At 42.5% G+C, this 23761-nt stretch overlaps 1 protein-coding gene across 1 annotated transcript in view; it reads right to left on the bottom strand.

Moving 5' to 3' along the window:
• PPP1R3F (protein phosphatase 1 regulatory subunit 3F) overlaps positions 1–23761 on the bottom strand; it is a 52209-nt gene that overhangs the window by 20618 nt on the left and 7830 nt on the right. The window contains exon 2 of the mRNA XM_026676172.2: positions 693–748. Coding sequence (XP_026531957.2) covers positions 693–748 — 56 coding nt within the window. The remainder of the gene's footprint in view (positions 1–692; positions 749–23761) is intronic.

Below are 23761 nucleotides of genomic sequence, written 5' to 3'. Positions count from 1 at the left end.
ACAGTGCAGCCCAGTCTATGGAATTACTTGCAATTAGAGCTGACTGTTCCTTGCATTGTTAGTTCTGAAAAAGTCTCGATATGTTTCTTCTAAGTTTTTCATATGTTTTAATGAGCTTTAAGCAGGTTTTTAATCATCTCATATTTGACTTTTATTGATCATGTTTGTAATCCAAGGCATATACAGTTTAAATACACATTCTTTCCATGTTTGGCAAATGCTGCTTTCCTAGTCTCCAAGTGTTTTCTCTTTTGGGGCTGGTAGATGTCTATATTAAATATTAAATTCAATGGTCGTTGAACTAATACTCCCAGTGTAACTTTAACTGTTCCTCTTTCTGTTTTTTATGTATCTGCTGAGTGCATTCCATGCCGCTGGCAAAATTACATTCTGGCATCCATCTGTACACATGTAAATTTGGGTGGAACTGTGAATGGAGGATCTGTTGTAACATTCCTAATTTTAAAAAACTCCAAAAGGGGAATTGAAGATATTTTCCCAGTTTAGTAGTTATAACAAAATGAAAGCTCTCCTGGATCTAACCCAAAGGTTTCACGTAGTCCAGCATCCTGTCCCAATGCAGGCAGCTTTAAACGGTCAATGGAATTATTTACTTCATCCATATTGATTACAGCAACATTTTCTTCTTTGCCCTCAAATGCCAGACAAAGAAGATCCAGCAAGCAACTTACCTTCAGAATAAATATACTGAGCTATGTCTTCTATTTGCAGCTCATTTTCACCTGACCTGCAACAAAAAGACTTCATGAATACTGGCTGTTAGGAGACACACGAATTGTTGATATGATCCCCAAGACAAATAGGTATCAAATACATATTGCACAATAGGCGCTTCTGATGCAACCTGTGTTCTCTGCGATTTAAAGTTTTCTCATTAATCAATTTTATAAAAGCATTGATAATGTTGTATTTCATGTGCTAAAGGACACATTGGGAATACAGAATAGGACTGTTATGCACAAGTTCTTGATAATCAAGGACATGGACAAATTTACTTGAATTCATTGCTTAAATGTATTAGACCAACATAGCATATTTCTTTATACTGTATATTTCATTGGGAGATTTGAACTCAGTTGGGACTCTTTAATAGGAGTTCAGGATGTGCTTCTGAACTCTAAGAGTCCCAAGTAATTAGCAGCAGGTCCCATTCAAAGAACAGCTATAAATAAATACTAATATGCTTTCATCATATTAATATATATGCAGGATAGCATTTCTATCTATATCTCTCTTCTATTTAAACAATGGCTCCAAGAGACAGACAGACAAGAGGGAGAAAACAAGTAGTTCTCTACTTTCTTAAACATAAGAGTCTTATTTTACTACCTATAGGCTGGATGACAGACAGACAGACAGACAATGAAAGAAGCCTTCCCCTTACCCACAGAGGTGCTTAAAGGTTTGTGAACGCATTTGAATTATTAATATTCTTGCACTACTGTATCTCTTGCCATTAACTTTAGTGGTCCAAAGGTTCATAGATGGAAAGCGATGATGCAATCTCCAACACCCCTTCTCATCATCTGGGACACACATTCACTATTTCTATCTTGTTTGTGTGACTTGTATGGTTGTGGCTTGGTTGGCACATTAGCAATAATTTGTTTTACAGGATAGTACTGAAATCCTTGACCTTGTATATCCTTTTTGTAATGTCAAGAACTATCTGTACTCTTATATGTAACTTCCACTGATGTACCCAAATTTGGTCTAGTTATTGTTGACATATATAAGCTTTCCAAGTGCCTTCTATATTTACTGCTACCAGATACGATTTGCTCTTCTTCCTTTAGAAATTTAGCCTCCATAGGTTGTTGGCTGAATTGGTCACTCAGCCATAGACATTTTAAAATGACCATAATTTTCTGTTTCTGGCTGAAGAGATTTTTCTTACTCATCTTTTTCAAGCTATAACAGGAACTGTTACCAAGCTCTTCTCTGGCCAAGTCTTTCAGAATCTTCTTATCTAGTTTATCCTCATTAAAAGATATTAAACTATCAACCTTAATTCAGGATAAATGTCTCTTTATTATTTATAAATCTCAAGTTTAGGCAGGATCAGCCTTGCTTTGTTCAAATCCTTCCTTAAACAACATTTGGTTTAGTTTCTCATTTCAGGCACTGAAAGCCTGCTTTAGTTCATAAAAGCTTTTCTGTAGTTTGCTCATCAGGTTCTGAAAGAATTCTGGGGGCTGTTCCATGTGAATCTCTCATTCTCCCTATAAGTCTTTAGACCCAGTTGGTCACCATCGGTGCTTCTCCTGCTGCTATATACCTAAGAGTATTCTGACTAAAGTCACTCTGTGAGCGAGATGGGAGATATCTAAATTTGAGAAATAAAATTTAAAAAATAAAGTATGCTTCATAGCAGAGGCAAAGCTCATCATAGTCCTCTCCCTAGTTTGGGATTATTCCTAGTCCAACCATCTGGCTCTGTAGTGGTATGCTTCTCCATTTCCACTACATTTTGTCTTGAAGCCTCATCTGCATTATCTTGCCTTTGTTCTGGCAGGTATTTTTTATTTTTATTTTTATCTTGCCTTTATTAATTTTATAGATAACTCAATACAGCAAATTACATTAGATGTAATTAGTACATTAGACTTAGATGAGGGAATAGAAGGGGAACTTATCAAATTTGCAAATGATACGAAGCTGGCAGGAATAGCCAACGTACCTACCTAGACGATAGGCTCAAGATCCAGATGGATCTTGACAGACTTGAACACTGAGCCCTAATTAACAAAATGAAATTCAATGTAAAGAAAAGTAAAGTCTTACTCTTAGGCAAGAAAAACCATATATATATATTTGTTTGTTTTCTTAAGTTTTCGCGGGTATCTATATGTATGGTATTCAGCTTTGCTCGGGTATTTTCCCACGTCATTATAGTTGTGCTTTTAAAGTTGTAGCGGCATTTCGGCAGAATCTCATCTGCTTCTGTATCATCATCAGGCCTCTGTATTGTGTTTGTCTGTGAGTCAGGCTTTCACAGCCGTTTCTGTTTTAAATTTGGTGCTAGCTTTGTGCTGTGTTAGAATGGTTTTTTTCTTCATCCTGATTGGTTGGGAGTCTTGGTCTGTGTTTATTAGTCTTGGAGTTTGCTATGTTCTGCTTGATTGGTGTTTCTGTTTTGTAGCATTTTTTTTTTGTCTTGATTGGCTGGCAACATTGTGTTTCCTGTATTGGAGGCTTTTAGTATGGCTTGGCTTCGAGTAAATGGACAGCTATCATTTATTAGGAAGCTAGGTTTCATCTGGGTGCCTGGTTGGGGTGTGTTTGAGCTGGAGGTATCGGGGGGGTCTGTTTGTGCCCAGGTGTTTGCTTGGCTTGTGGTGTGGAGATTTTTTTTGTTTGTGAGTGCAGGCTTCCAGATAATTGACAGTCTGGTGGAGTCATCTCTTCTATTCATGCTTTCAGGTCTTTTTTCAATCTCTATGGCTTCACTGATAATTCTGTAGTTGGGGTTTTCTATAGTGGCTAGGGTTTTGGTGCCATTGAAGTTGATGCTATGACCTGTGGCTTTCATGTGTTGGACTAATGAGGAAGTGTGTTCCAGCTTTTTTACTGCATTTTTGTGTTCATCCAGGCGGGTACTTATTCTTCTATTGGTCTGTCCAATGTATGTGGCCGGGCATGATGCGCAGGGGACTTCATATATGCCTTGGTTTTCCAGGTCAATTTTATCTTTGTTTTTTTTTAGGATGGCTGCTATATTTCTGTCTGTTTTGAAGGCAGTCTTGATGTGATGCCTGTGTAGTATCTTACTGATTTTGTCTGTAGTATCTCTTATGTAGGGCAGAACAGCTGTTCCATAGGTCTGTTCATCTTCTAGGTCTCCATTATGTCTCAGTGTGTTTTTGTGGGTCAGCCCTGTGATTTTGCTTTTGTGGAAGCCGTTGGCTGTTCAAAGACTGAACTATGCACCCTGACTAAAAAAGACTGAACTATGCATCCTGACTAAAGTACTGACAGCCAATGGCTTTCACAAAAGCAAAATCACAGGCCTGATCCATAAAAACACACTGAGACATAATGGAGACTTAGAAGATGAACAGACCTATGGAACAGCTGTTCTGCCCTATATAAGAGGTACTACAGACAAAATCACCTGAAGGCCAGATAAGGAATAATGAGAGTCAACCTAGAAATAAGGAGAAATTTTCTGACAGTGAGAACAATCAACCAATGGAACAATTTGCCTTTAGAAGTTATGGGAGCTTCATCACTGGAAGCTTTCAAGAAGAGACTGGACTGCCATTTGTCATAAATGGTGTAGGATCTCCTGCTTGGGTGGGGGTTGGGCTAGATGACCTATAACCCCCTTCCAACTCTGTTATTCTATTCTACATAGTACTTCTTCCTCCTCCAATTTTCCCCACAACAACAACAACAATGTAAGGTGGATTGAATTGAGAGAAAGTAACTGGCTCAAAAGCACCCAGCCAGCTTTCATGCTAAGACAAGATAAGAACTTGTGGTCTCTTTCTAGACTGGTGCCTTAACCATTCGACTAAACTGGCTCTTGTTACTAAATGTTATTTATCTAGTTGCCAAATATTATTTTTGGGAAGAGATTCCATCTCTTCACTTGCTTTCCAGTTTCCAATTTCATGAATTGGTAGTTTTTAAATACCCCTCAAGTCTTTATCTCTTCATTTCTTTTCTTTTGACCATAAGGAAGAGTTTATCTGGGAAGAGAGGCATGTCTCTTTGTTAGGTATCTCTGAACTGCATCTCAACTAGTGCTGAAACAGGGTGTAGTGCTGGTTTGAAACCACAGGCAAGGGACAACTGTGGTAATGTTGCATACTAGTGGCTGCTAAGTTCAAATTCCCAATTGGCTTTATTTTCTCATTAAACTAAGTCAGATTTATTATTTTAAGCCTTCCAGTGGACGGATTTAGGATCCCCATATTTTTTTGTGTCAGCTGTATACCCATCCTTGTTCAACTATACTTCAGTTTCCTTGTTTTCTCTTTAGAAATATAACCACATACTGTAGATCCAGACATTCTAGTATGATTTAAACCAAATTTTCTGTTGAACCACAGCTAATAAGAATTGGCTTTAATGACTAGCCAGTTTGGAAGATAGCAGGAATAGTTTTTTCCTGCCATTTCTGATCCAGACCTGAGTCAACTAGCACATACCTATAGAGAATGGTGCTTTCTGTTGATCCATTTTGTTCTAGTGCAAAGGGAACAGATCTCTTACGAATAAACCCATTTTCCTTTAAATAATTAGATATCTGTTCACTCAAAATTCAATTATCAGAATAGAAATTATCTTTCTTTAAATATTTATTTTTTTATTTAAAAGATCCCTATTTAAACTAATAGCAGTAGCACTTAGACTTATATACCATCTCACAGAGCTTTATAGCCCTGTCTATTCAGTTTACAGAGTCAGCCTCTCGCCCCCAACAATCTGGGTCCTCCTTTACTGACTTTGGAAGGATGGAAGGCTGAATCAACCTTGAACCTGCTAAGAACTGAACTGCCAAACTTCTGGAAGTCGGCAGTCAGCAGAAGCAGCCTGCAGTACTCTAACCACTGCGCCACGACAGCTCAAAAGTGGTCAGTGTGGATTTGTTTATTCAGAATACTGCTGAGGTGCAGTATTTCCTGTGCTCTCAGTATTTTTTATGTGTGTGCTTCTTAAAGACATTTACTATATAAACGTACAGGGCAGCATAGATTGGCACATTTGTTGTGCATAATTTTGAAACTGATGGTTAATTCTTCCCTCTGCATCTGCCTGATTTGCTCTATATTCTGATGTTCTAGTTTTCTACGCCAACGTTCAATGCAATTTCTCTCTCCTCCTTTTCAAGCTCAGTTGGTTGCCTCTTATCAGAGAATTACTCTGAAAAGTTTAGATTCTAACAATATTCCTTTCCACAACAATATCCACATCTCTTGTTCTTATTGAGCAATTTCCATCAGCAAATTAAACTCTGTGTATCTTTCTGACTGCATAATTAACACTCAATCATTTGGAGCTCAGATCTGGAGACTACAGTGCAACGTGTAAAGCAATTGTCTTTTCATCAGTCTACATTTTATTAGCCTTTCTAATCTCTTGTGAGCTTATTTCCTGTCTGTTTATTCCCGTATCTACCCTTTGCAGCTTGTTTCAAGAGTCACAAAGAATCCTTATTTTAAAACAACAAAGAAGTTGCTCCTCTATGTAAATAAACTGAATTCAGACCACCAGTATTTTTCTTACTCTGAACAATTCTTTCACAGAATGCATTATTTTTTTGCCCTTTGGATTTAGCTCTGTTCTCTTCTTTACCCTTTTCCCATCCTGACGATTTTTCCTTCCTTTGAGAGAAAAACCCTTGATTTTGGCTTGAACTCTCTCCAATTCACATCTGTAAAGGCTGGCTAGACAAAGGCAAAATATCCTCAACTGTAATCTGCTGTTGCAAATAAAACAGGATTTTTCTCCAGTTTTCAAATTATCTCAGATTCCTGCACTTTATTTTGGATATTATCTGATCCAAAGTAGGCTTTCCTATGGCTTGCTTCAGCATATCAAAACATTGGGACATAGACATCACAAGGAAAGCAACTTCTATATAATTTCATCTTGCAATACACATTATTTTAAAACAGTTCTACTTGGATCAAGCATTTGGTTCACATAGTCTGAGATGCTTGTGCCATCTTAAATAGCACATTGTTTTTCATTAAGCAGATGGAACAATGGGACTTACAGAGATTTTACTGGTAAGTTTTTTTAATTAGTCCCAAACCTCACTCACAGTTGTCAGTTCCTTGATATGAATAAGCATATCGCCATTTCCATTTACATAAATATGTACTCAGGCTTTTCTGTTCCTGGCCTCCCAAGATCTTTGCCTCTTATCTACGGGGAGATTTTCGGTTTCTAGAACCATTTTCCAAAAGTTTCCAAGAACATACAGGAGACATTTTTTTCCCAATCCTGGCTTTTGAAATTTAAAATAAAGTAAGAGGTATGTTATCTCATTCAGCTGCATTTTGCAATTTGCCAGGTGTCAAAATTGAAAAAAATCAATTGAAAATCCTAACTGGGCATTTTGCCACGCTAGTCCTGGGATTTCTGTGCTTATTTTGGTAATCCTTAACTGCAGATTACCCAGGAGTTCATAGCTTGGAAGCTGGTCTCAACCCATAATCCTGTTTGAAGTCAGCATTACCCCTTGTTAGAAGATGTGCTCCTGAACATATGCAGAGTACTAAACAATACTGAGCAGCAGGTCCTATTTGTAACAAAGTATGCTCATAATATATTTGACTTGAATGCAGAATATAGATTTAGCTCACCTATCAATGAACAGGCATAATAACTGAAGTAAAAGAGAGATTTCTTGATACATACAGTAAGAAAACTACATCTTGAAAAGAAAGAGAAGAAATTCTCTTGTCTCTAAAACACAGAGACTAATAACAGGCTAGGTGAAAGAAAAACTTATGGAGAGTACGTAAAGCACTTCCCTCACATTTATGAGAATTGAATGAAAAGTACTGTCTTCAATGTTGTATATCACCAATAGATGGCAGTCCTGATGGGATAGAAGCTATAACAGGTTCTTTAGCTTTCATTTCTTGGTGGAAATTTGCTATGAAAAAAGGTGAGTTGCTGTGGAAAAAGTTGCACTGCTACTCTTCATGAAAGGGAAGCCTGCAGTGGGTACACATTGGTGCACTTTTAGCAACATGCTGTGATTGAATTGACTGCTGAAGAAGTCTCTTCAACTGAAATTCACCACGAAATGTAGATTATTTATGGTGATGTCATGAATACTGTGCATTGCTGCATAAAAATACAGTTAAAGCAATGAACTGGGAAGTTCATTCTGGGAAGAGCTGGGAAGAGTTGATGTGTATGATTGAGAATGAAATGGACAACTTGTGATAACAACCAACTATTTTAATAGAAGAAATACTTGATGAACTGATTAGAGAAAATCAGTGGATCATTCTAAGGGAAATTGCTGACAAGTTTGGCATTTCACAGGAATTTGTGGGTCATATTACAGATGTTCCTCAACAACAGAAATCTTTAGCAAGATAGTTCCTTGCATGCTGAATGCAAAGATGAAAGCTTCAAGTGTTGAAATTTGTCAACAATTGTTATTATACAACAAGAATGAAGGTGAAGAAGTTGTTCATTGTGACAGCCAATGAAACATAGGGTCATTGTAGCGACCAAAACCAAAGTATCAGTCCCTTCACAAATTGGCACGTGAAACAAACATTCAAAACTGAAGGGGTTTTTCGGATGCAGATGGTATTTTTTACACCAATTTTCCGAACCAGGCACAAGTAGCAACTCAGAGCATAACCCTGAAAACTTTAAAACAAAATTAAACACAAGAAGAATTTTTGCTGCAAGGCTGACTAGGCTTCAAACCTGATAAGCCATCCAAGAGGCAATTGTGAAGTTGCATATCGCTATCTTACCCTATCAGAGGTCCACACTTGGTACCATGCAATTTCTATCTTTTCCTGAAATTAAAAAAATATCTTCATGGGCATTGGTTTGATTTAAATAAAGATATAGAAAGAGCCTGACTGAAAAGACAAAGTGGGGAGTTCTTTTTTTAAAAAAAATTGCCCATCGTTGATAGAAGTATACAGCAAATGGAGGTGATTATGGGGGAAAAGAAATAGAAAAGAAATAGAAAGAGCTCATTTCAAGGATTATTTTCCTGTTTCATTTATTAAAAAATATCCCTATTTAAACTAATAGCAATAGCACTTTATACCGCTTCACTGTGCTTTACAGCCATCTCTAAGCGGTTTACAGAGTCAACATACTGCCCCCAACTATCTGGGTCCTCATTTTACCGATCTCGGAAGGATGGAAGGCTGAGTAGACCTTGAGTCAGTGAGAATCAAACTGCCAAACTGCTGGCAGCTAGCAGTCAGCAGAAGCAGCCTTCAGTATTGCATTCTAACCACTGCGCCACCATGGCTAATATTATGGAAGTGGGAGAATTACTTTTCATTCAAGTCTGCCTTTGCCTTAATGGTCATCAGTTCTCTTAACTGTAAAGAAATAATGTAAACAATTTCAAACTCTGGATTCAGCACTCAACCAAAAACATGGAAATCAACTGTCATGATGAAATTGTGATTTGTGGACAATACAAAAGAGACTCTACCTTCAGCATGTGGGAATGTGATTTGTACAATATTCAAAAACACAGCTTTACCAAAAGGCCATTGTGGCAATATATCGGTAATAACATTAAAAGTCAGGAGATAGAATCCTCTCCCCTGCAACCTCTGCTTTGTCTTTTTATTGTATTTTTAAAACTATGTTTTACTTATTACAGAAACTGCAAATGAAACTCTGAAAATCTGATGCTAAAACCAAGAGATTGACAGAAATCCAAAGCAAAGCTCTGAAGCTGGCATATTTGCATACATCCCCCAGATTGTAATTATGTCACACAGCTCTCATAAGTTTCATACTGTGGTTTGTGGTAAAAGATACAGGTCTCGTGTGTCTGTGCAGACATTTTGCTGAGAAGTCAATCCTTTAGAAACTCCCTTCACCTGAGAAATACGGAAGCAGAAAATGTAAGGTTTGATCTCATTTCATTTCACAGCTGCGTAACTCTTTAGTTCTTGCTTCCGATTTAACCTATAGAAACTGGAATCAGAAGCTGTGAGTCTCTACATAGAAGAGAGCAGGTTACTTCAAAGCAATGGAAAGTGATTTGAAGTATGCTAGATAAATTTTGGATGACCCAAACTAAAGACAATGCCCCTCCATAGAAAAAATATACAATCAAAAACCCAGGTTTGTTATATCATTATCTCTGAAGCAGTAAATAGGATTGAACTAGTGATCTTTGTTTGGAAAAGTTGGGTGTGGGCTGGAGTCACTTGTCCCTTCTTCTTCCTTGTTCTTGTTCATGGGATAGTATATGTATGGATGTGAGCAGTAAACTGGCCCAGCTGAACCACAGTTTTGGCTGCTGAATGATTTGCTGAATCATCCTGGTGCCAGATACAGTCAGCTATTTTGGATGTGTGTCGTTGGTCATAGCATCCCCCACCCAAGAGCCCACTGGCCACAGCATCCCGCCAGAGAGCCATATGCTTTCCCCCCCACACTGATATTCAGAAAGTGATTGAAAATTCAGCTGTTCTCTCAGGCCTTGGGATAGAGTACTGATTGAAACCCTGTCAGATGTTTACCTTTTGCATGCTTATGATTTTTTTTTAAAAAAAAATATTTTTTTAAAAAATGTAAGTCATCTAGAATCATCTGGAATTGCCGGCCTCTGTGTTAAATAAATACCACTCTAGTTTGGAATAGTGCAAGTCCCCTTTTGAAGGGAAAGGAAGGGTTAGAGGGGGGTAGGAATTATGAGGAAGAAAATAGACAGTAACATTACCGTGGTGATGGGTATGAAATAGGGTAGATGGGGCGCTCTTGGGGAAAGAGCAGTCACAATGCTTGGTTGCAGTGCAGTGTTCTAGCCCCTATGCTTAGCCCCAAGGCCTAGTCATCAGCATTTCACTAGCTCTGGCCTCCAGCTGCTGTTACAAAACACAAAGCCAGCCTGTAATAATGCCTACCTCATTCATTTATTTTCCTTATTTATATAATAATGCCTTCCTCATTCCTCATTTTACCCAAGATATCATACCAGTTTTGGTAAGACATACCAGGTTGGTCCTTTATCATCTTATCATTGGATGACAAAACCCATCTGATATATATCACTAAAGCTGATTTGGAGGAGAAAGGAGGTCCTCTTTTGGAAATATTCTCATCTGGATTTGGCATCAGGGTGTAGAGGCAGAAAATGGCTATAGTCATCCCCCAAAAGTGGTGGCTTCCAGGGATACTGCCCCAGAGACAATGGAAGTGAGATCCTGTTTGTGAAGTGAGCCTTAAGGTTGAAATCCTGTTTGTGAAGTGAGTCTTAAGGTTGAAATGCGTTAGTGCAAAGTAGTAGAGAAGAAAGTATATGACAACTGTTACAAACACGTCAGCTTATCCTGGAAAGATAGGAGGAGGTCAGGAAGAAACTTACGATTAGCCCACCTTAACTCTCTTTAGTATAAGAGGAGGAGAAAAGAAACACTTGTCAGGCCTTCATGATTCTGTTATTATAATCCATATCACTGAAGTAGCATTCTAGTAGTTCTTGCAATGTCTCTTTTTTTAATCTTATTTATCTCAAAAGATAAGGTGACCAACTTTTTTACAATGAGAAGGAGACACAAATAAATTGAAGAAAAAAAACAAAGCCACTTGCGCACGGCACACTCTCTCAGAACAATTCTCCTGTGTGGAGCGCATGCATCTCATAATCGTGTCTCGCCGCACTGTACCGAGCCTTGACGAATCATCATGTCAAATACAAATACGTTACATCATACACAATGGATCGCCTCGTCATCGATCAAATACGGAGATTTACAGATTAGTCTTCAAATATCAAAAAGGAGGACATGTAGGAGGACACTTTTTGAGGGAGGACAGAACTTACAAAAGGAGGACTGTCCTCCCTAAAGGAGGACGGTTGGTCACCTTACAAAAGACCACTTTACTTGCCTATCTGAGTTACTCAATGCTGTGGCCAAGTTTTTCCAAGAGTTCCCTAGATCTATGATTCTAGGGAACTTTAAACTGTCTTCTCTGGACTCAAAACCAGAGGCAGCTTGGAATGTCATAGATATCATGGATTAAACCGAGGTTATTGATGTCCTAGATCACATACTAGATCTGGGTTTTGTCTTGGAATTGTAATAACATGATCTAAAGTTGTGGATGTTATGATAATTCTGTAGCTGGGGTTATCAGAGAAGCCACAGAGATTGAAAAAAGACCTGAAAGCATGAATAGAAGAGATGACTCCACCAGACTGTCAATTATCTGTAAGCCTGCACTCACAAACAAAAAAATATCCACACCACAAGCCAAGCAAACACCTGGGCACAAACAACCCCACTACCTCTAGCCCAAACACACCCCAACCAGGCACCCAGATGAAACCTAGCTTCCTAATAAACGATAGCCGGACATTCACCCGAAGCCAAGTTGCACTAAAAGCCCCCAATACATGAAACACAATGTTGCCAGCCAATCAAGAAAAAAAAACGCTACAAAACAGACAGAAGATATTAGAAACACCAATCAAGCAAAACACAGCAAACTCCAAGACCAATAAACATAGACCAAGACTCCCAACCAATCAGGATGAAGAAAAAACCATTCTGGCACAGTACAAAGCTAGCACCAAATTTAAAACAGAAGTGGCTGTGAAAGCCTGACACACAGACAAACCCAATACACAAGCCTGATGACGGCAGATGAATTTAAATGTGAAAGATGAGTATGAAACTAAAGTCATGTTTGTATGGATATGTGATAACCTGGAATCATGCTGTTCACTGAAAAAAAGATGTTTTTAATATATGGAAAACCGAATAAAATTTTATATATATAAAAAAGAAGTTTTCTGTGGTTATCCATTGATGCAGGGAGAAAATACCTATTTGGTCACCCAGGCACTTGATGGGGGATGGGGGCTGTGGGAATCTAGAGGGTTGTCCCTGAAGCTTTGTTGCATAGCTCAACTGAGGCCTTAAACGTTGTTTAGAATGAGCAGAAGACAATGGTCGTGGATCAGATCATGCCTATATGGATTTGGTCACGGCCTAAGGACTAAAATCTAAATTGTGGGTGAATTGGGTCTGCTAGTGCTATACCATGGTAAGCAGTATTGCAGGCTAATTTTGCCAACTGACAACTAATTAAGCCTTCCATCCTTCCAAGGTCAATAAAATGAGGAATCAAATTGCTGGGGGCAATATGCTGCTCTGTAAACCACTTAGAGAGGGCTGTAAAGCGCTGTGAAGTGGTATATGTCTAAGTGCTATTGCTACACCAACATATTCATCGATGGCAGGCCCTTCCTCTGCCACCACCTGTTCAACCAAGCACTTTGCTCATGTGTGCTCAGTTCAATGCCTTGCTGCAATCTCACTACACTGTTACTCCAACACTTTCCCTGCAGTGATCCCTCACTTCCCCATCATTGCATCTTCTGCCAAGCCCTCTCCCCAGTTTGTGCTTCATTCCTAGCACCTCTTTAAGCCTTACATATGATTACATGCACTGCATCTGCCACTTACCAGCCTGCTACATGGACATTTGCCCCTTTGGTTGGAGCCAAGACATGTATGTGGATCCCAGAGAATCTCCAGACTCTGAGAAATTAAGTGGCATAAGAGACATCTAGACCATCACTGGATAAAGAAAAAAAATTACAGGCCAGCTTATAATACTGACACAACACTGGTCAGACTTATGAATTACTGGCAGGCTTCAAACAGGTGTGGTGGTATGTCCAAGCCCTCCCTGATCTCTCCGTTGACACCATCAATTATGGTATCATCTGGGCCAGCTAAGGGAATTGGGAGCACTTCCCACACAACTGTGACATTTACCGGAGGAACTACCACCACTGCCCTTCCCTGGCCCTCACTGGTCTATTTTGCTGCACTCTCCATGGTCTATAAGCTATCACTCCTCATGCTGGTGGTGGAAGATAGGGCTCCTCCACCTGCACTGCTGTCCTGCCTCCTCCATAGCTCACATGAAGTGTTATTACCACTTTATAATGCCTTGATAAAAATGTGGAATATTGCATCCAGTTTTGGTCATCACAATATAAAAAAAGATGTTGAAACTCTAGAAAGAGTGCAGAAAAGAACAAAGATGATTAGGGGATTGGAGGCTAAAATGGTTGCAGGAATTGGGTATGTCTAGTTTAATGAAAAGAAGAACTAGGGGTGATATGATAGCAGTGTTCCAATATATCAGGAGCTGCCACAAAGAAGAGGGAGTCAACCTATTCTCCAAAGCACCTGAAAATAGGACAAGAAGCCATGGGTGGAAACTAATCAAGAAGAGAACAACTTAGAACTTAGGAGAAATGTTCTGACAATTAGAACAATTAATCAGTGGAACAATTTGCTCCAGAAGTTGTGGGTGTTCCAATACTGGAGGTTTTTAAGAAGGAATAGGACCACAACTTGTCTGAAATGGTATAGGGGTTCTTGCTTGAGCAGGGGATTGGACTAGAACAAGGGTCCCCAACCTGCAGCCTAGTACAAGCTCATGAGTGAAGCTCAACTTGTGCTCGCCTGCTGCTAGTGCGGAACCATCCCCTCTCCCGGTCCTGTTGCTTCCGCCAGTCCGCAAAGCCAGAAAGGTTGGGGACCACTGGAGTTCTAGAAGAGCTCCAAGGTCTCTCCTAATTTTGTTATTCTGTGCTGCTGCCCCCTGCTGGCCATGCCTTTTACACCATCTTCAGTAGACAAGGCTCCACTACTCAGCCACAATCATTGGATCCATCCCTCTAACCCAGCCCCTGGATCCCAGGCCAGCAGTAGGAGGAGGAAGAAGAAGGTGAAAGTCAGCTATGGGCAGCAAGGGGAGGTAGTCAGGTGGAGTGCAGGGTGATCAAAAGGGTAGAGATAGGCAGCTGGGGGAAACTGAATTAGAGGCAATAAAATTGAGGGATGCTGTGATAGTCATAAAAAGAGATTGGACAACCATTTGTCTGAAAAGGTATAGGTTTCCAGCCTGAGCAGGGGATTGCACTAGATGACCTCCAAGATTCCTTTCCAATTCTGTTATTCTGTTACAAATGTGGACATGAATCCTAAGGAAAAGAGGAAGAGAGGGATCAAAGAAAGGGAAAGAGCAAAGACTGTTTTCATGTTACTAAAAAGAATTCAACATGTGAGCAAACCCTCCCAAGCTGTATTTGAAAATTAGCAAATAATACAGTCATGCTTTTCAGCAGGGATATCTGCAGTCATGTACTGTATACCTTCTGTCCATTTGCTCTTCAAAGTTTAAGCAACCTGACCCTAATTAACATGTATTTGGAGAATTTTTCCCCTATTAATATATAATACAACATGTCTAAATATAATGGGAACATATCTCTGTCCATATTCTTATGTAATTGTATAATGAAGCTTGTTATAAATGCTATGCCAAACAAAATATATATTACAGTATATCTACTCTTGAGTGTAGTAATATTTTGTATAACATCTGTTGGAATAATTCATGAATGAACAAAAATATATTAATCACATTGAATGTAGGTGATTATCTCAGATCTATAGTAAGGTATTTCTATAAATTCCCAAACTCTATACATGTAATCCGCAACTTATGACTACAATTGAACCCAAAATTTCTGTTGCTAAAGTGCGAAAAATGGTCATGTCACTTCTTTCTATCTGAGGGAATGATTCTATGATTTTCAATCTGCTTCACTTTAAACTAGGGAAACATAATTCCACCAGTATTGGCTTCTGTCATTCATAATTTCTTTGATTGTTGTGAACCACCCAACATTGTTGATAATTGGGCAACATACAAGTTTAACACATTATTAGTATAGCATTGCTAGAAATTACTGGCATTACTAATATGTGTCAAGTATGCATGTGTAATTGATGCATTTATTTTTAATTGACAACTGCCTAAATCTCAAGGGAATTGGACTTGATCCAGAATTCAGCACATTGATAGGTAAGTGGGAAAAAAAATACTTATATACTTTATTTATTTGGCCAAGTGTGATTAGATACACAAGAAATCTGTGTTGGGTACAGAAGGACTCAGTGCACTTGGGAACAATATAATGTAATAATAATGTTATAATAATAATAATAATAATGTTGATACTAATGTATACATCCAAAAAAGGGAGAAGTAAAAAAATAATAAAGGGGATAAATAATAATACTGCAGCCATACCCTATGGTTTAATATACATACACATTAGGCAAAAAAGTCATTGTATTTTGTATGGTTCTATCAATTGCGAGAATTAGGTGTTAAATCTACTAAACTATAGTCACTTCATAAGTAACATACCATAATTGCAATAAACATTTAGGATAAATTTGATGCACCAAAATCACCTTCTAGTGGCTGAGAATCCTGGAAATTATATTCCAGTATATCTGCAGGGCTCCAGAAGGGAAGGTTAGAAGAGACTTTTCCATAATTTCTTCCCAGAACTGTAAAGTATCACCTGACAAAGCCAAACTTTGACAAAGCCAAGCTTACAAAGGTCATCACTGAACCCGCACATGAATGGTGGGTGGGGATTTCTGCTGAGAGTGAAAAATCAAGATGCAACCTACTCATTTTAAATACTAACATTAGAATAGCAACAGACCACAATGAATCGTTGTTCCCACTTGAGGGTGGGAAATTAAACCATTTCTTGCTTTTAATTTTTTAATTCTTCCGTTTACAGAAACACCTTATAAACCACATTTAAAAGTTTTTGCAGACATGTTTGCAATTCTTTTTTTACTGCTTAAAAAAATAAAAAGTATTTTCTCTTCTCTTTAGATAATAATAGGTAAATTTCCATGGTTCTTTCTCTATATAATACATTTTCTTGCATTTTAAATTGTATAAAAATTGTTATATACCTTAGTACAGGAGTCCCCAACCCCTAGTCTGTGGATCAGCAGCATGCCAGAAACTGGGCCGCGCAAACAAGCGAAGTCCCATCCGCGGGATGCAGGCAGCACCCGAAACCACGCCCCCTCTGGTCTGTAGAAAAATCTCTCTCCACAGAACTCGTCCCTAGTCCCCAAAAGATTGGGGGCCACTGCTCCAGTATAGAATATGAACTATGACAAGTGGCAGAAAAATGTGTTAAATTCTTTATCTTTAAACTAGCTACATAAAAATCAACATAATATACGGAATTAATCGCTCCTTGAAAAGCCTCTCAAGTTGTGATAGTTCACTTAAAATATTTAACTCTTTCCTGCAATCTGCTGGTCAACTGGATTTTTACAGCCTAGATTTGGCAGTACTGTATTGTTTGTATTCTATTAATTTACAACTATTTCTGTAATCCTTGTGCCAAACTGTTCTATATTTTTCTTAATGGGTGAACCTGCTTCCTAGAACACCCATATATTGATCCTTCCCTTAAATCATATGAATTCTGCCTTAATATCCATCTGTTCCACGAAGATTTTGGCACTACCCACTTGTTCTATGCTGTCATGCCCTGTGTGAAGTTGTTTGCACTTTGTATATATTGTGAATGAATCCAGGTGGCTGTACTTGTATTAATGATGATACTAAACAAACCACAGAAGCTCCTTTCGAAGTATGTTTAAGGTAGGGCTAGGCAACACATGTCACTGCAGCCCAAAGGCTACAGAAGGCAAGATGACCCTATGAGGTGGATGAAGCTGTCTCTCAGATGCAAGTGCAGGGACATAATTTCCTTTCTTTTCCACAAGCTCTCATGCTTCTTAAAGTTCTTTTAAAGTTATGTTATATGTAACTACAAAACTGAAATAATTGCTACATGGAAGAAACAAATTTTCTGGACTAAAAGAGAGTGAAATTAAATTTTTTGAGTAAAACATCAGCAACCTCAGATATGCTGATACCACTCTGACAACTAGATGTGAGGAAGATTTGAGGAATCTCTTGATGCAGTTGAAAGAAGAGAGCACAAAAGCTATTCAATTATTTTAAAAAAATCCTACCATTATGTCAACATGCAATTATAACCTAATGAAAAGAGGCAGAGAAGTAAGTGTAGTAGAAACAGATTTTTATTTTCTTAGGCACAAAAAATTGTCGGGATGGTGACTATGGTCATGAAATAGATATCTGCTGCTTGAGAAAAAGATTGAAGATAGATCAAGACAAAATACAAATGTGTTGAAAATGGGCATTGGTTCTTACCTGACACGCCATTTCTCTTGAGCTGTGAGGATCGTCCAGAGAGTGGGTGGAGCTTCAGTCTCTGCTGTAGGCTGAGCTTAATTTCTGAGGAACGCTCCTCCTTCCATCATGTGGCTTGCCATCGCGTTCCCCAGTTTATGCGAAGACGAGAGGAAAACAGGCATTCGTGCTCTCCTCTTACTAGACTTAAAGTGCATTGGCCGAAACAAGACCCCACCAGACGGTGAAAGGAAAAGGGAGGGGCTGGACGATCCTCACAGCTCAAGAGAAATAGCGTGTCAGGTAAGAACCAACGCCCATTCTCCTTAGAGCTGTTCGGATCGTCCAGAGAGTGGGACATACCAAAGCTGGGGCCTGTCCTACGGGGGGGACACCGTCTGGTCTGTAGACTCCTCGGGTTCCCTGAGTACCCTCTGAAGGACCCTTCTACCGAAAGAAGCCTCCGCTGCGGCATACCTGTCGATTTTGTAATGCCTAATGAAGGGCGATGGGGAGGCCCACGTTGCTGCCCGGCAGATGTCGAGTATTGGGGCCTGGGTAGCCCAGGCGGCTGAAGTTGCCGCACTCCTGGTGGAGTGTGCCGTGATACCCCTGGGCACTTGGAGGGCCTGGGCCTGGTATGCTTTGGAAATGGCCGCCCTTATCCAACGGCCTATGGTGGTTGAGGGTACCTTGAGCCCTTGTGACTTTGGTTGAAAGGATATAAACAGGGCCTCGGATTTACAGAAGGTCTGAGTACGTTTAATATAGATCCGCAAGGCACGTCTGACGTCTAAAGTGTGCCAAAGTCTCTCCCTTTCATGAGTTGGCCTGGGGCAAAAATTAGGGAGGATAAGTTCTTGAGCCCTGTGGAAGACCGAGTTAATCTTGGGTAGGAAGGAAGGGTCAAATCGGAGGACCACCCGGTCGGGATGGAAGACGCACAGGTCTTTCCTAACAGACAGAGCAGCGATCTCTGAAATCCTACGGGCTGATGTAATAGCCACCAGGAACACTACTTTGTAGGATAGGAACTGGAGAGGGACCTCTCTTAGGGGTTCGAAAGGTGGCTTAGTGAGGGAAGTCAGGACTCTGTTGAGGTCCCAGGTCGGATACCAGTGAAGGGACGGTGGCCGTAAGTTTGTGGCCCCTTTCAGGAAGGCTCGGATGCGGGGATGGTGAGAGAGGGAGCTGACCCCCTTGCAGGAAATGACGGTGGATAAGGCTGCCACCTGCCACGTTAGAGTGTTGGGGGACAGTCCCTTGCTGAGGCCCTCTTGGAGAAAGTCGAGAATTTGGGCAATAGATGGGTCAGTTGGGTCAATGAGGAGATTGGCACACCATTTGCGGAAAATTGCCCAGGTGGCGTCATAAATCCTTCTGGTGGAGGGACGTCTAGCTGCTAAGATGGTGTCAATGACTTCGGAGGAGAAATTTTCCCTCTTCAGACGTTCCCGCTCAACCTCCAGATGGCTAGTTGGAGCCATTGGGGGTCTGGATGAAGAAGGGGGCCTTGAGACAGGGCGATCCTGTCTGCTGGGATCCTCCAGGGAGGGGCTACAGATAGGCTGCAGAGGTCCGCGAACCAAGAGCGACGGGGCCAATAGGGAGCTACAAGAAGCAATTCCGCCTTCTCGTGGAGTACCTTTTGAAGGACTCTGGGCACCAGCGCCAGAGGGGGGAAGGTGTAAAGGAGGCCCGAGGGCCACGGGCATTGAAGGGCGTTGTGGTTCTCCGCCCCTAGGGACGGGAATCTCGAAATGAACCTTGGCAGTTGGGCATTGAGGGGGGAGGCAAACAGGTCTACTACTGGCAGGCCGAATATTGCTGCTGCCTCCCTGAACAGGACTGGTCTATGGTGGCCCTGCTCAACCAGTCTGCTCGGGTGTTGTCGATACCCAAAATGTGGTCTGCCCTGAGTGAAAGGAGGTGAGACTCCGCCCACCGACAGAGGCGCTCGGTCTCCCTCATTAGGCTTGATGACTGAGTGCCCCCCTGCCTGTTGACATGAGCTTTGGCTGTTATGTTGTCGGTGAGAATGAGTACGTGGCAACCTTGTACCTGAGGGAGGAAACTGCGGAGGGCCAGGTGGATGGCGCGAAGCTCTAACCAGTTTATATTGCACAGCCTTTCTGTCGCTGACCCTCTGCCCTGAGCTATAAGGGCCTGTAGGTGGGCGCCCCATCCGGACAGACTGGCGTCTGTGGTGACGGTGAGTCTTGGGGGCTCCTTGAGGAGGCAGCCCTTGTTGATCGACGCCTTGCTCCACCAAAGGAGGGAGGTGAGAACCCTTGGCGGGACCTTGACCTTGCGCCTTGAGTTGCTTGATCCGGCTCTTTGGTACGGGAGCAGGAACCACTGGAGGGATCTGGAGTGGAAACGGGCCCAGGGAATAACGGAAATACAAGAGATCATTTTACCTAGCAACTTGGTTAGTTCGAGGAGGGAGACCCTCTTAAGTCGTCTGATGAGTTTGACTGATTGTTGGATGCTGAGTATTCTCTCCGGAGATATGAACACCCTCCCTTTGACCGTATCTATTATAGTCCCCAGATGGGATAGCCTGGTGGAAGGGGCCAATTGGCTTTTCTTCCAATTGATAAGGAACCCGTGTTCCTGGAGGGCGGTGAAGGTAATTTGGGTATCCCTGGCGGCTTGTTCCCTGGAAGAGGATAGGATGAGGATATCATCCAGGTAGCAGTGGAGTCGCACCGGGATGGTTCTGAGGTGGGCAGCCAGAGCGGCCAGGACCTTGGTAAAGGTCCTGGGGGCAGAGGCCAACCCAAATGGGAGGGCCACGTATTGGAAGTGAAGGTTATTGTAGCTGAAACGCAGAAATTTGGAGTGGGAGGGCCGGATTGGGATGTGTAAGTATGCCTCAGAGAGGTCAATGGATGACAACCAGTCTCCCTGTCTAACTCCCAAGAAGATGGATTGCAGCGTGTTCATTTTGAATTTGCGGTATACAAGATGGCGGTTTAGCCGCTTTAGGTCCAAAATAGCCCTCCATCCCCCCGAGTGTTTGGGCACCACAAATAAGTGTGAGTAGAATCCCTGCCCCCTTTGGGACGGAGGAACGGGCTGGATGGCCTGAATGTCAAGTAGGTGCTGAATTGCTGAGTCCATGAGGTTGCGTTTGGTGTGGTTCTTGGAGAGGTGACATGTCATGTAGAAATCAGGGGGGGTAGAGAGGAACTCGAGGGCAAGGCCGAACCTGACGGTGTCCCTGACCCAGGCGTCCGAAGTGGAAGAGTCCCACTGGTTGGCGAAGGTTTTAGGTCGCCCACCAATGGGAATTAAGTCAGGTGGCTTATCTGGAGCACCGGAAGGGCCTGCTGCCAGAGCCACGAAAGGGCCTCTTGAAGTTACCACCTCTCCTGTGCCTATCAAAGGGGTCGGACCTGTCCTGGGGCTGTCCCAAGCCAAAGGGGGGGGGGTCTTAGGTACCTGGGAGGAAAGGGGGGTTGGGGATAGGGACGAAAGGGAGCCCTCCGAAAAGGCTGCAGGGGTCTAGGTTCTGACTTACGGGTGAGGGATGGGAGGAATTTCTTTTTGTTCCTTCCTTCGACTAGGAGAGGATCCAGGGAAGGTCCGAACAGTTTATTTCCCACGAGGGGGGCAGAAGCTAGTTTCACCTTATTCTTGAGATCTGCCTGCCAGTGCCTTAGCCAGAGCAGGCGGCGGGCCGAGACGTGAGAGGAAATGGCGCGGGAGGAGAATTTTACCGAGTGAAAGGTGGCGTCTGCTGAGAACTCCACTGCGGCCGTAATCTTGGCTATATCCTGATGGGCGCGGATATTGGAAGTCGGGACATGTTGCTTAAGCTGGCGAAGCCAGCGAATGGATGACCTGATGAAGAAGGAAGCGGCCGTGGCCGCCCTGATCGCCCATGCGTCCGACTGGTGAGCTCGCCATAAGGCCAGTTCCGACCGTTTCTCCTCCGGCCTCAGGGCCTCTAAGGGGTCGCTGAGGGCGGAGGAAAAGGCCAGGCCCACAACGGGCTCATCAACCTCCGGGGTGCTCAGAAGGTTGGAGAGCTCTGGGTCAAGGTTGAAGAACCTTTTATCGTGGGCCGAGGGGGCCGGGGGGGCAGCTGAGGAGGCCAGTTGCTTGGACACCAGATCCAAGAAGATGGGGGGGGTTTGGGATGACCTCGGCCTCCACCACAGGCTCTTTAAACATGGAGTCCTCTGGTCCTTCCGGAACTAGAGGAGTGGGATCAGAGGGGTTCTGAGTAGTTAGACGCGAGATATTCCTGGCTTTGAAGAGGAGGGATTTGAATAGCCTACAAAGGAGGGTTGGTCGGGTGTGAGCCCTTCGTCCTCGGACATCTCTGCCTCTGATGGTTCTGAGTCAGGAAGGGGTTCGTTGTATTGTAAGAACCCCAAATCAAATTGTTCCTCCTCCTCCTCCTTGCACAAATCTAGGTCCCCTTCCGCCTCCTCCTCGTCCTCCCTGACTGAGGGGGAACCCCCCCTTGAAGAGGTACCTGATCCTGAGACGGTTCCTGAATGAGTGGGAATGATCTTACGGATTTGGTGGCCGGCGGAGGCAACCCCGGCCTAGCCATCTGCTGGAGTCCTTCCGCAATTCCTTGGCGGGTAGCCAGCTCCATCCAGGCTCTCAGCTGCTCCGGAACCGCCTGAATGAGAGGCTCCTCCTGGCGCAGACCGGCGGCTGTGGGTGTGAAGGTAGCCTCTGGTGTTCGCCTGGCTGGTGTTCCAGGGGCCTGGTGCCTTTGAGAGGGCGAGCTGTGCCTGGATAGGGAGGAAAAAGCTACAGGAGGGGTGGGTAGAGTAGAGGTAGAAGGAGTGACTGGTGCTGGAGGCACTGAGCCTGCCTGTCTGGTGCGTTTGTCTATTTGTTTTTCTAGCGCCTTGTGTCGTCTTAGAGCGTCCCTTTGGGAGGCTTTGGTGGGCTCCTTAGCCTGACTGCGCAGATGGTGGGTTTTAGCTTTGGCCTTTAAAGAAGGGCCTCTTGAAGGATTGCCTTCTGCCATTTTAGATAATTGAGGAAGATAAAGGATCAAATATGAGGCGGTTGGCGCGCCTAGGGGTCGACCTACAACGAAGGCCAGGAGCCCTGGGAAATTCTTTTACGCCTCCCCTCCCGTTTAATATTTGTTTATAATTAATCTGTTTGTCGTATTTGTTGTTATTTCCTTGTATTTCCTTATTATTATTATTATTATTATTATTATTATTATTATTATTATTTTTGCAAACTTATTCAATTAAGCCTTCTCGTGTCTCTTAATTTTTCTCTGATTTAGAATTTTTAAGATCTCTCTCTCTCCTTTTTTTTTTTTTTTGAATTAGAAGGGCTGATCAAGATGATCAGAGGACGACAGAGGCCTTAAGGGCAAAGCCGGGCCTGTACCAAACTGCCTTCCCAGGCGGAACAGGGCGGGAGTGGTGATAAGAAAAACCACGGCCGCTACGGCTGGCTGCGGGGGAAGCCAACAAACGGAGGTAAGAACACAAGCCTCCAACAGAAAACAACTCAAATTTGTCTTCTCAGCAGGCCTGCCGGTCCTGCTGCTTTAAATAGGCACGCTGCAGCGATCGGAAAGATAAGTAGGAACACAAGCCTCGGGAAAACAAAATGGCGGCCGGCCACGAGGCGGCGCTCAAAATGGCGGCCGCCACTACTTGAGCTTGCAGGGGCCCTTCTGCAGCGACCAGGAGACTCCCCAGGGGCAATCCAAGGTCCCCAGGGGAAGGACAAACAGAAAGGAACTAGCAAACGTTCAAACGATATAAAAAACAGAGTTCGGTGGGGGGAACGGAGCGAAACGGAGCGTTTTAAAGCGTTTTAAAGCGAACAGAACTAAAGCGGCAGAAAGGCAATAAGGAAGGGTGGGGGGGGGCAGCTTGTAAATTTGCTAGCCTTCCCCTTGGCACCCCCTGGGGGGAGGACCTCCCAGGGAACTCTAGAAATTAAACAGGACCAACTGCGCAGGGCTAAGAGAAGAAAA

Source organism: Notechis scutatus, chromosome 2 (genome assembly GCF_049901735.1).
Source record: "Notechis scutatus isolate UNSWTSFEM ecotype Mainland chromosome 2, rNotScu1.2, whole genome shotgun sequence".
Lineage (NCBI taxonomy): Eukaryota > Metazoa > Chordata > Lepidosauria > Squamata > Elapidae > Notechis > Notechis scutatus.
This window is presented reverse-complemented; position numbering and strand designations above follow the sequence as displayed.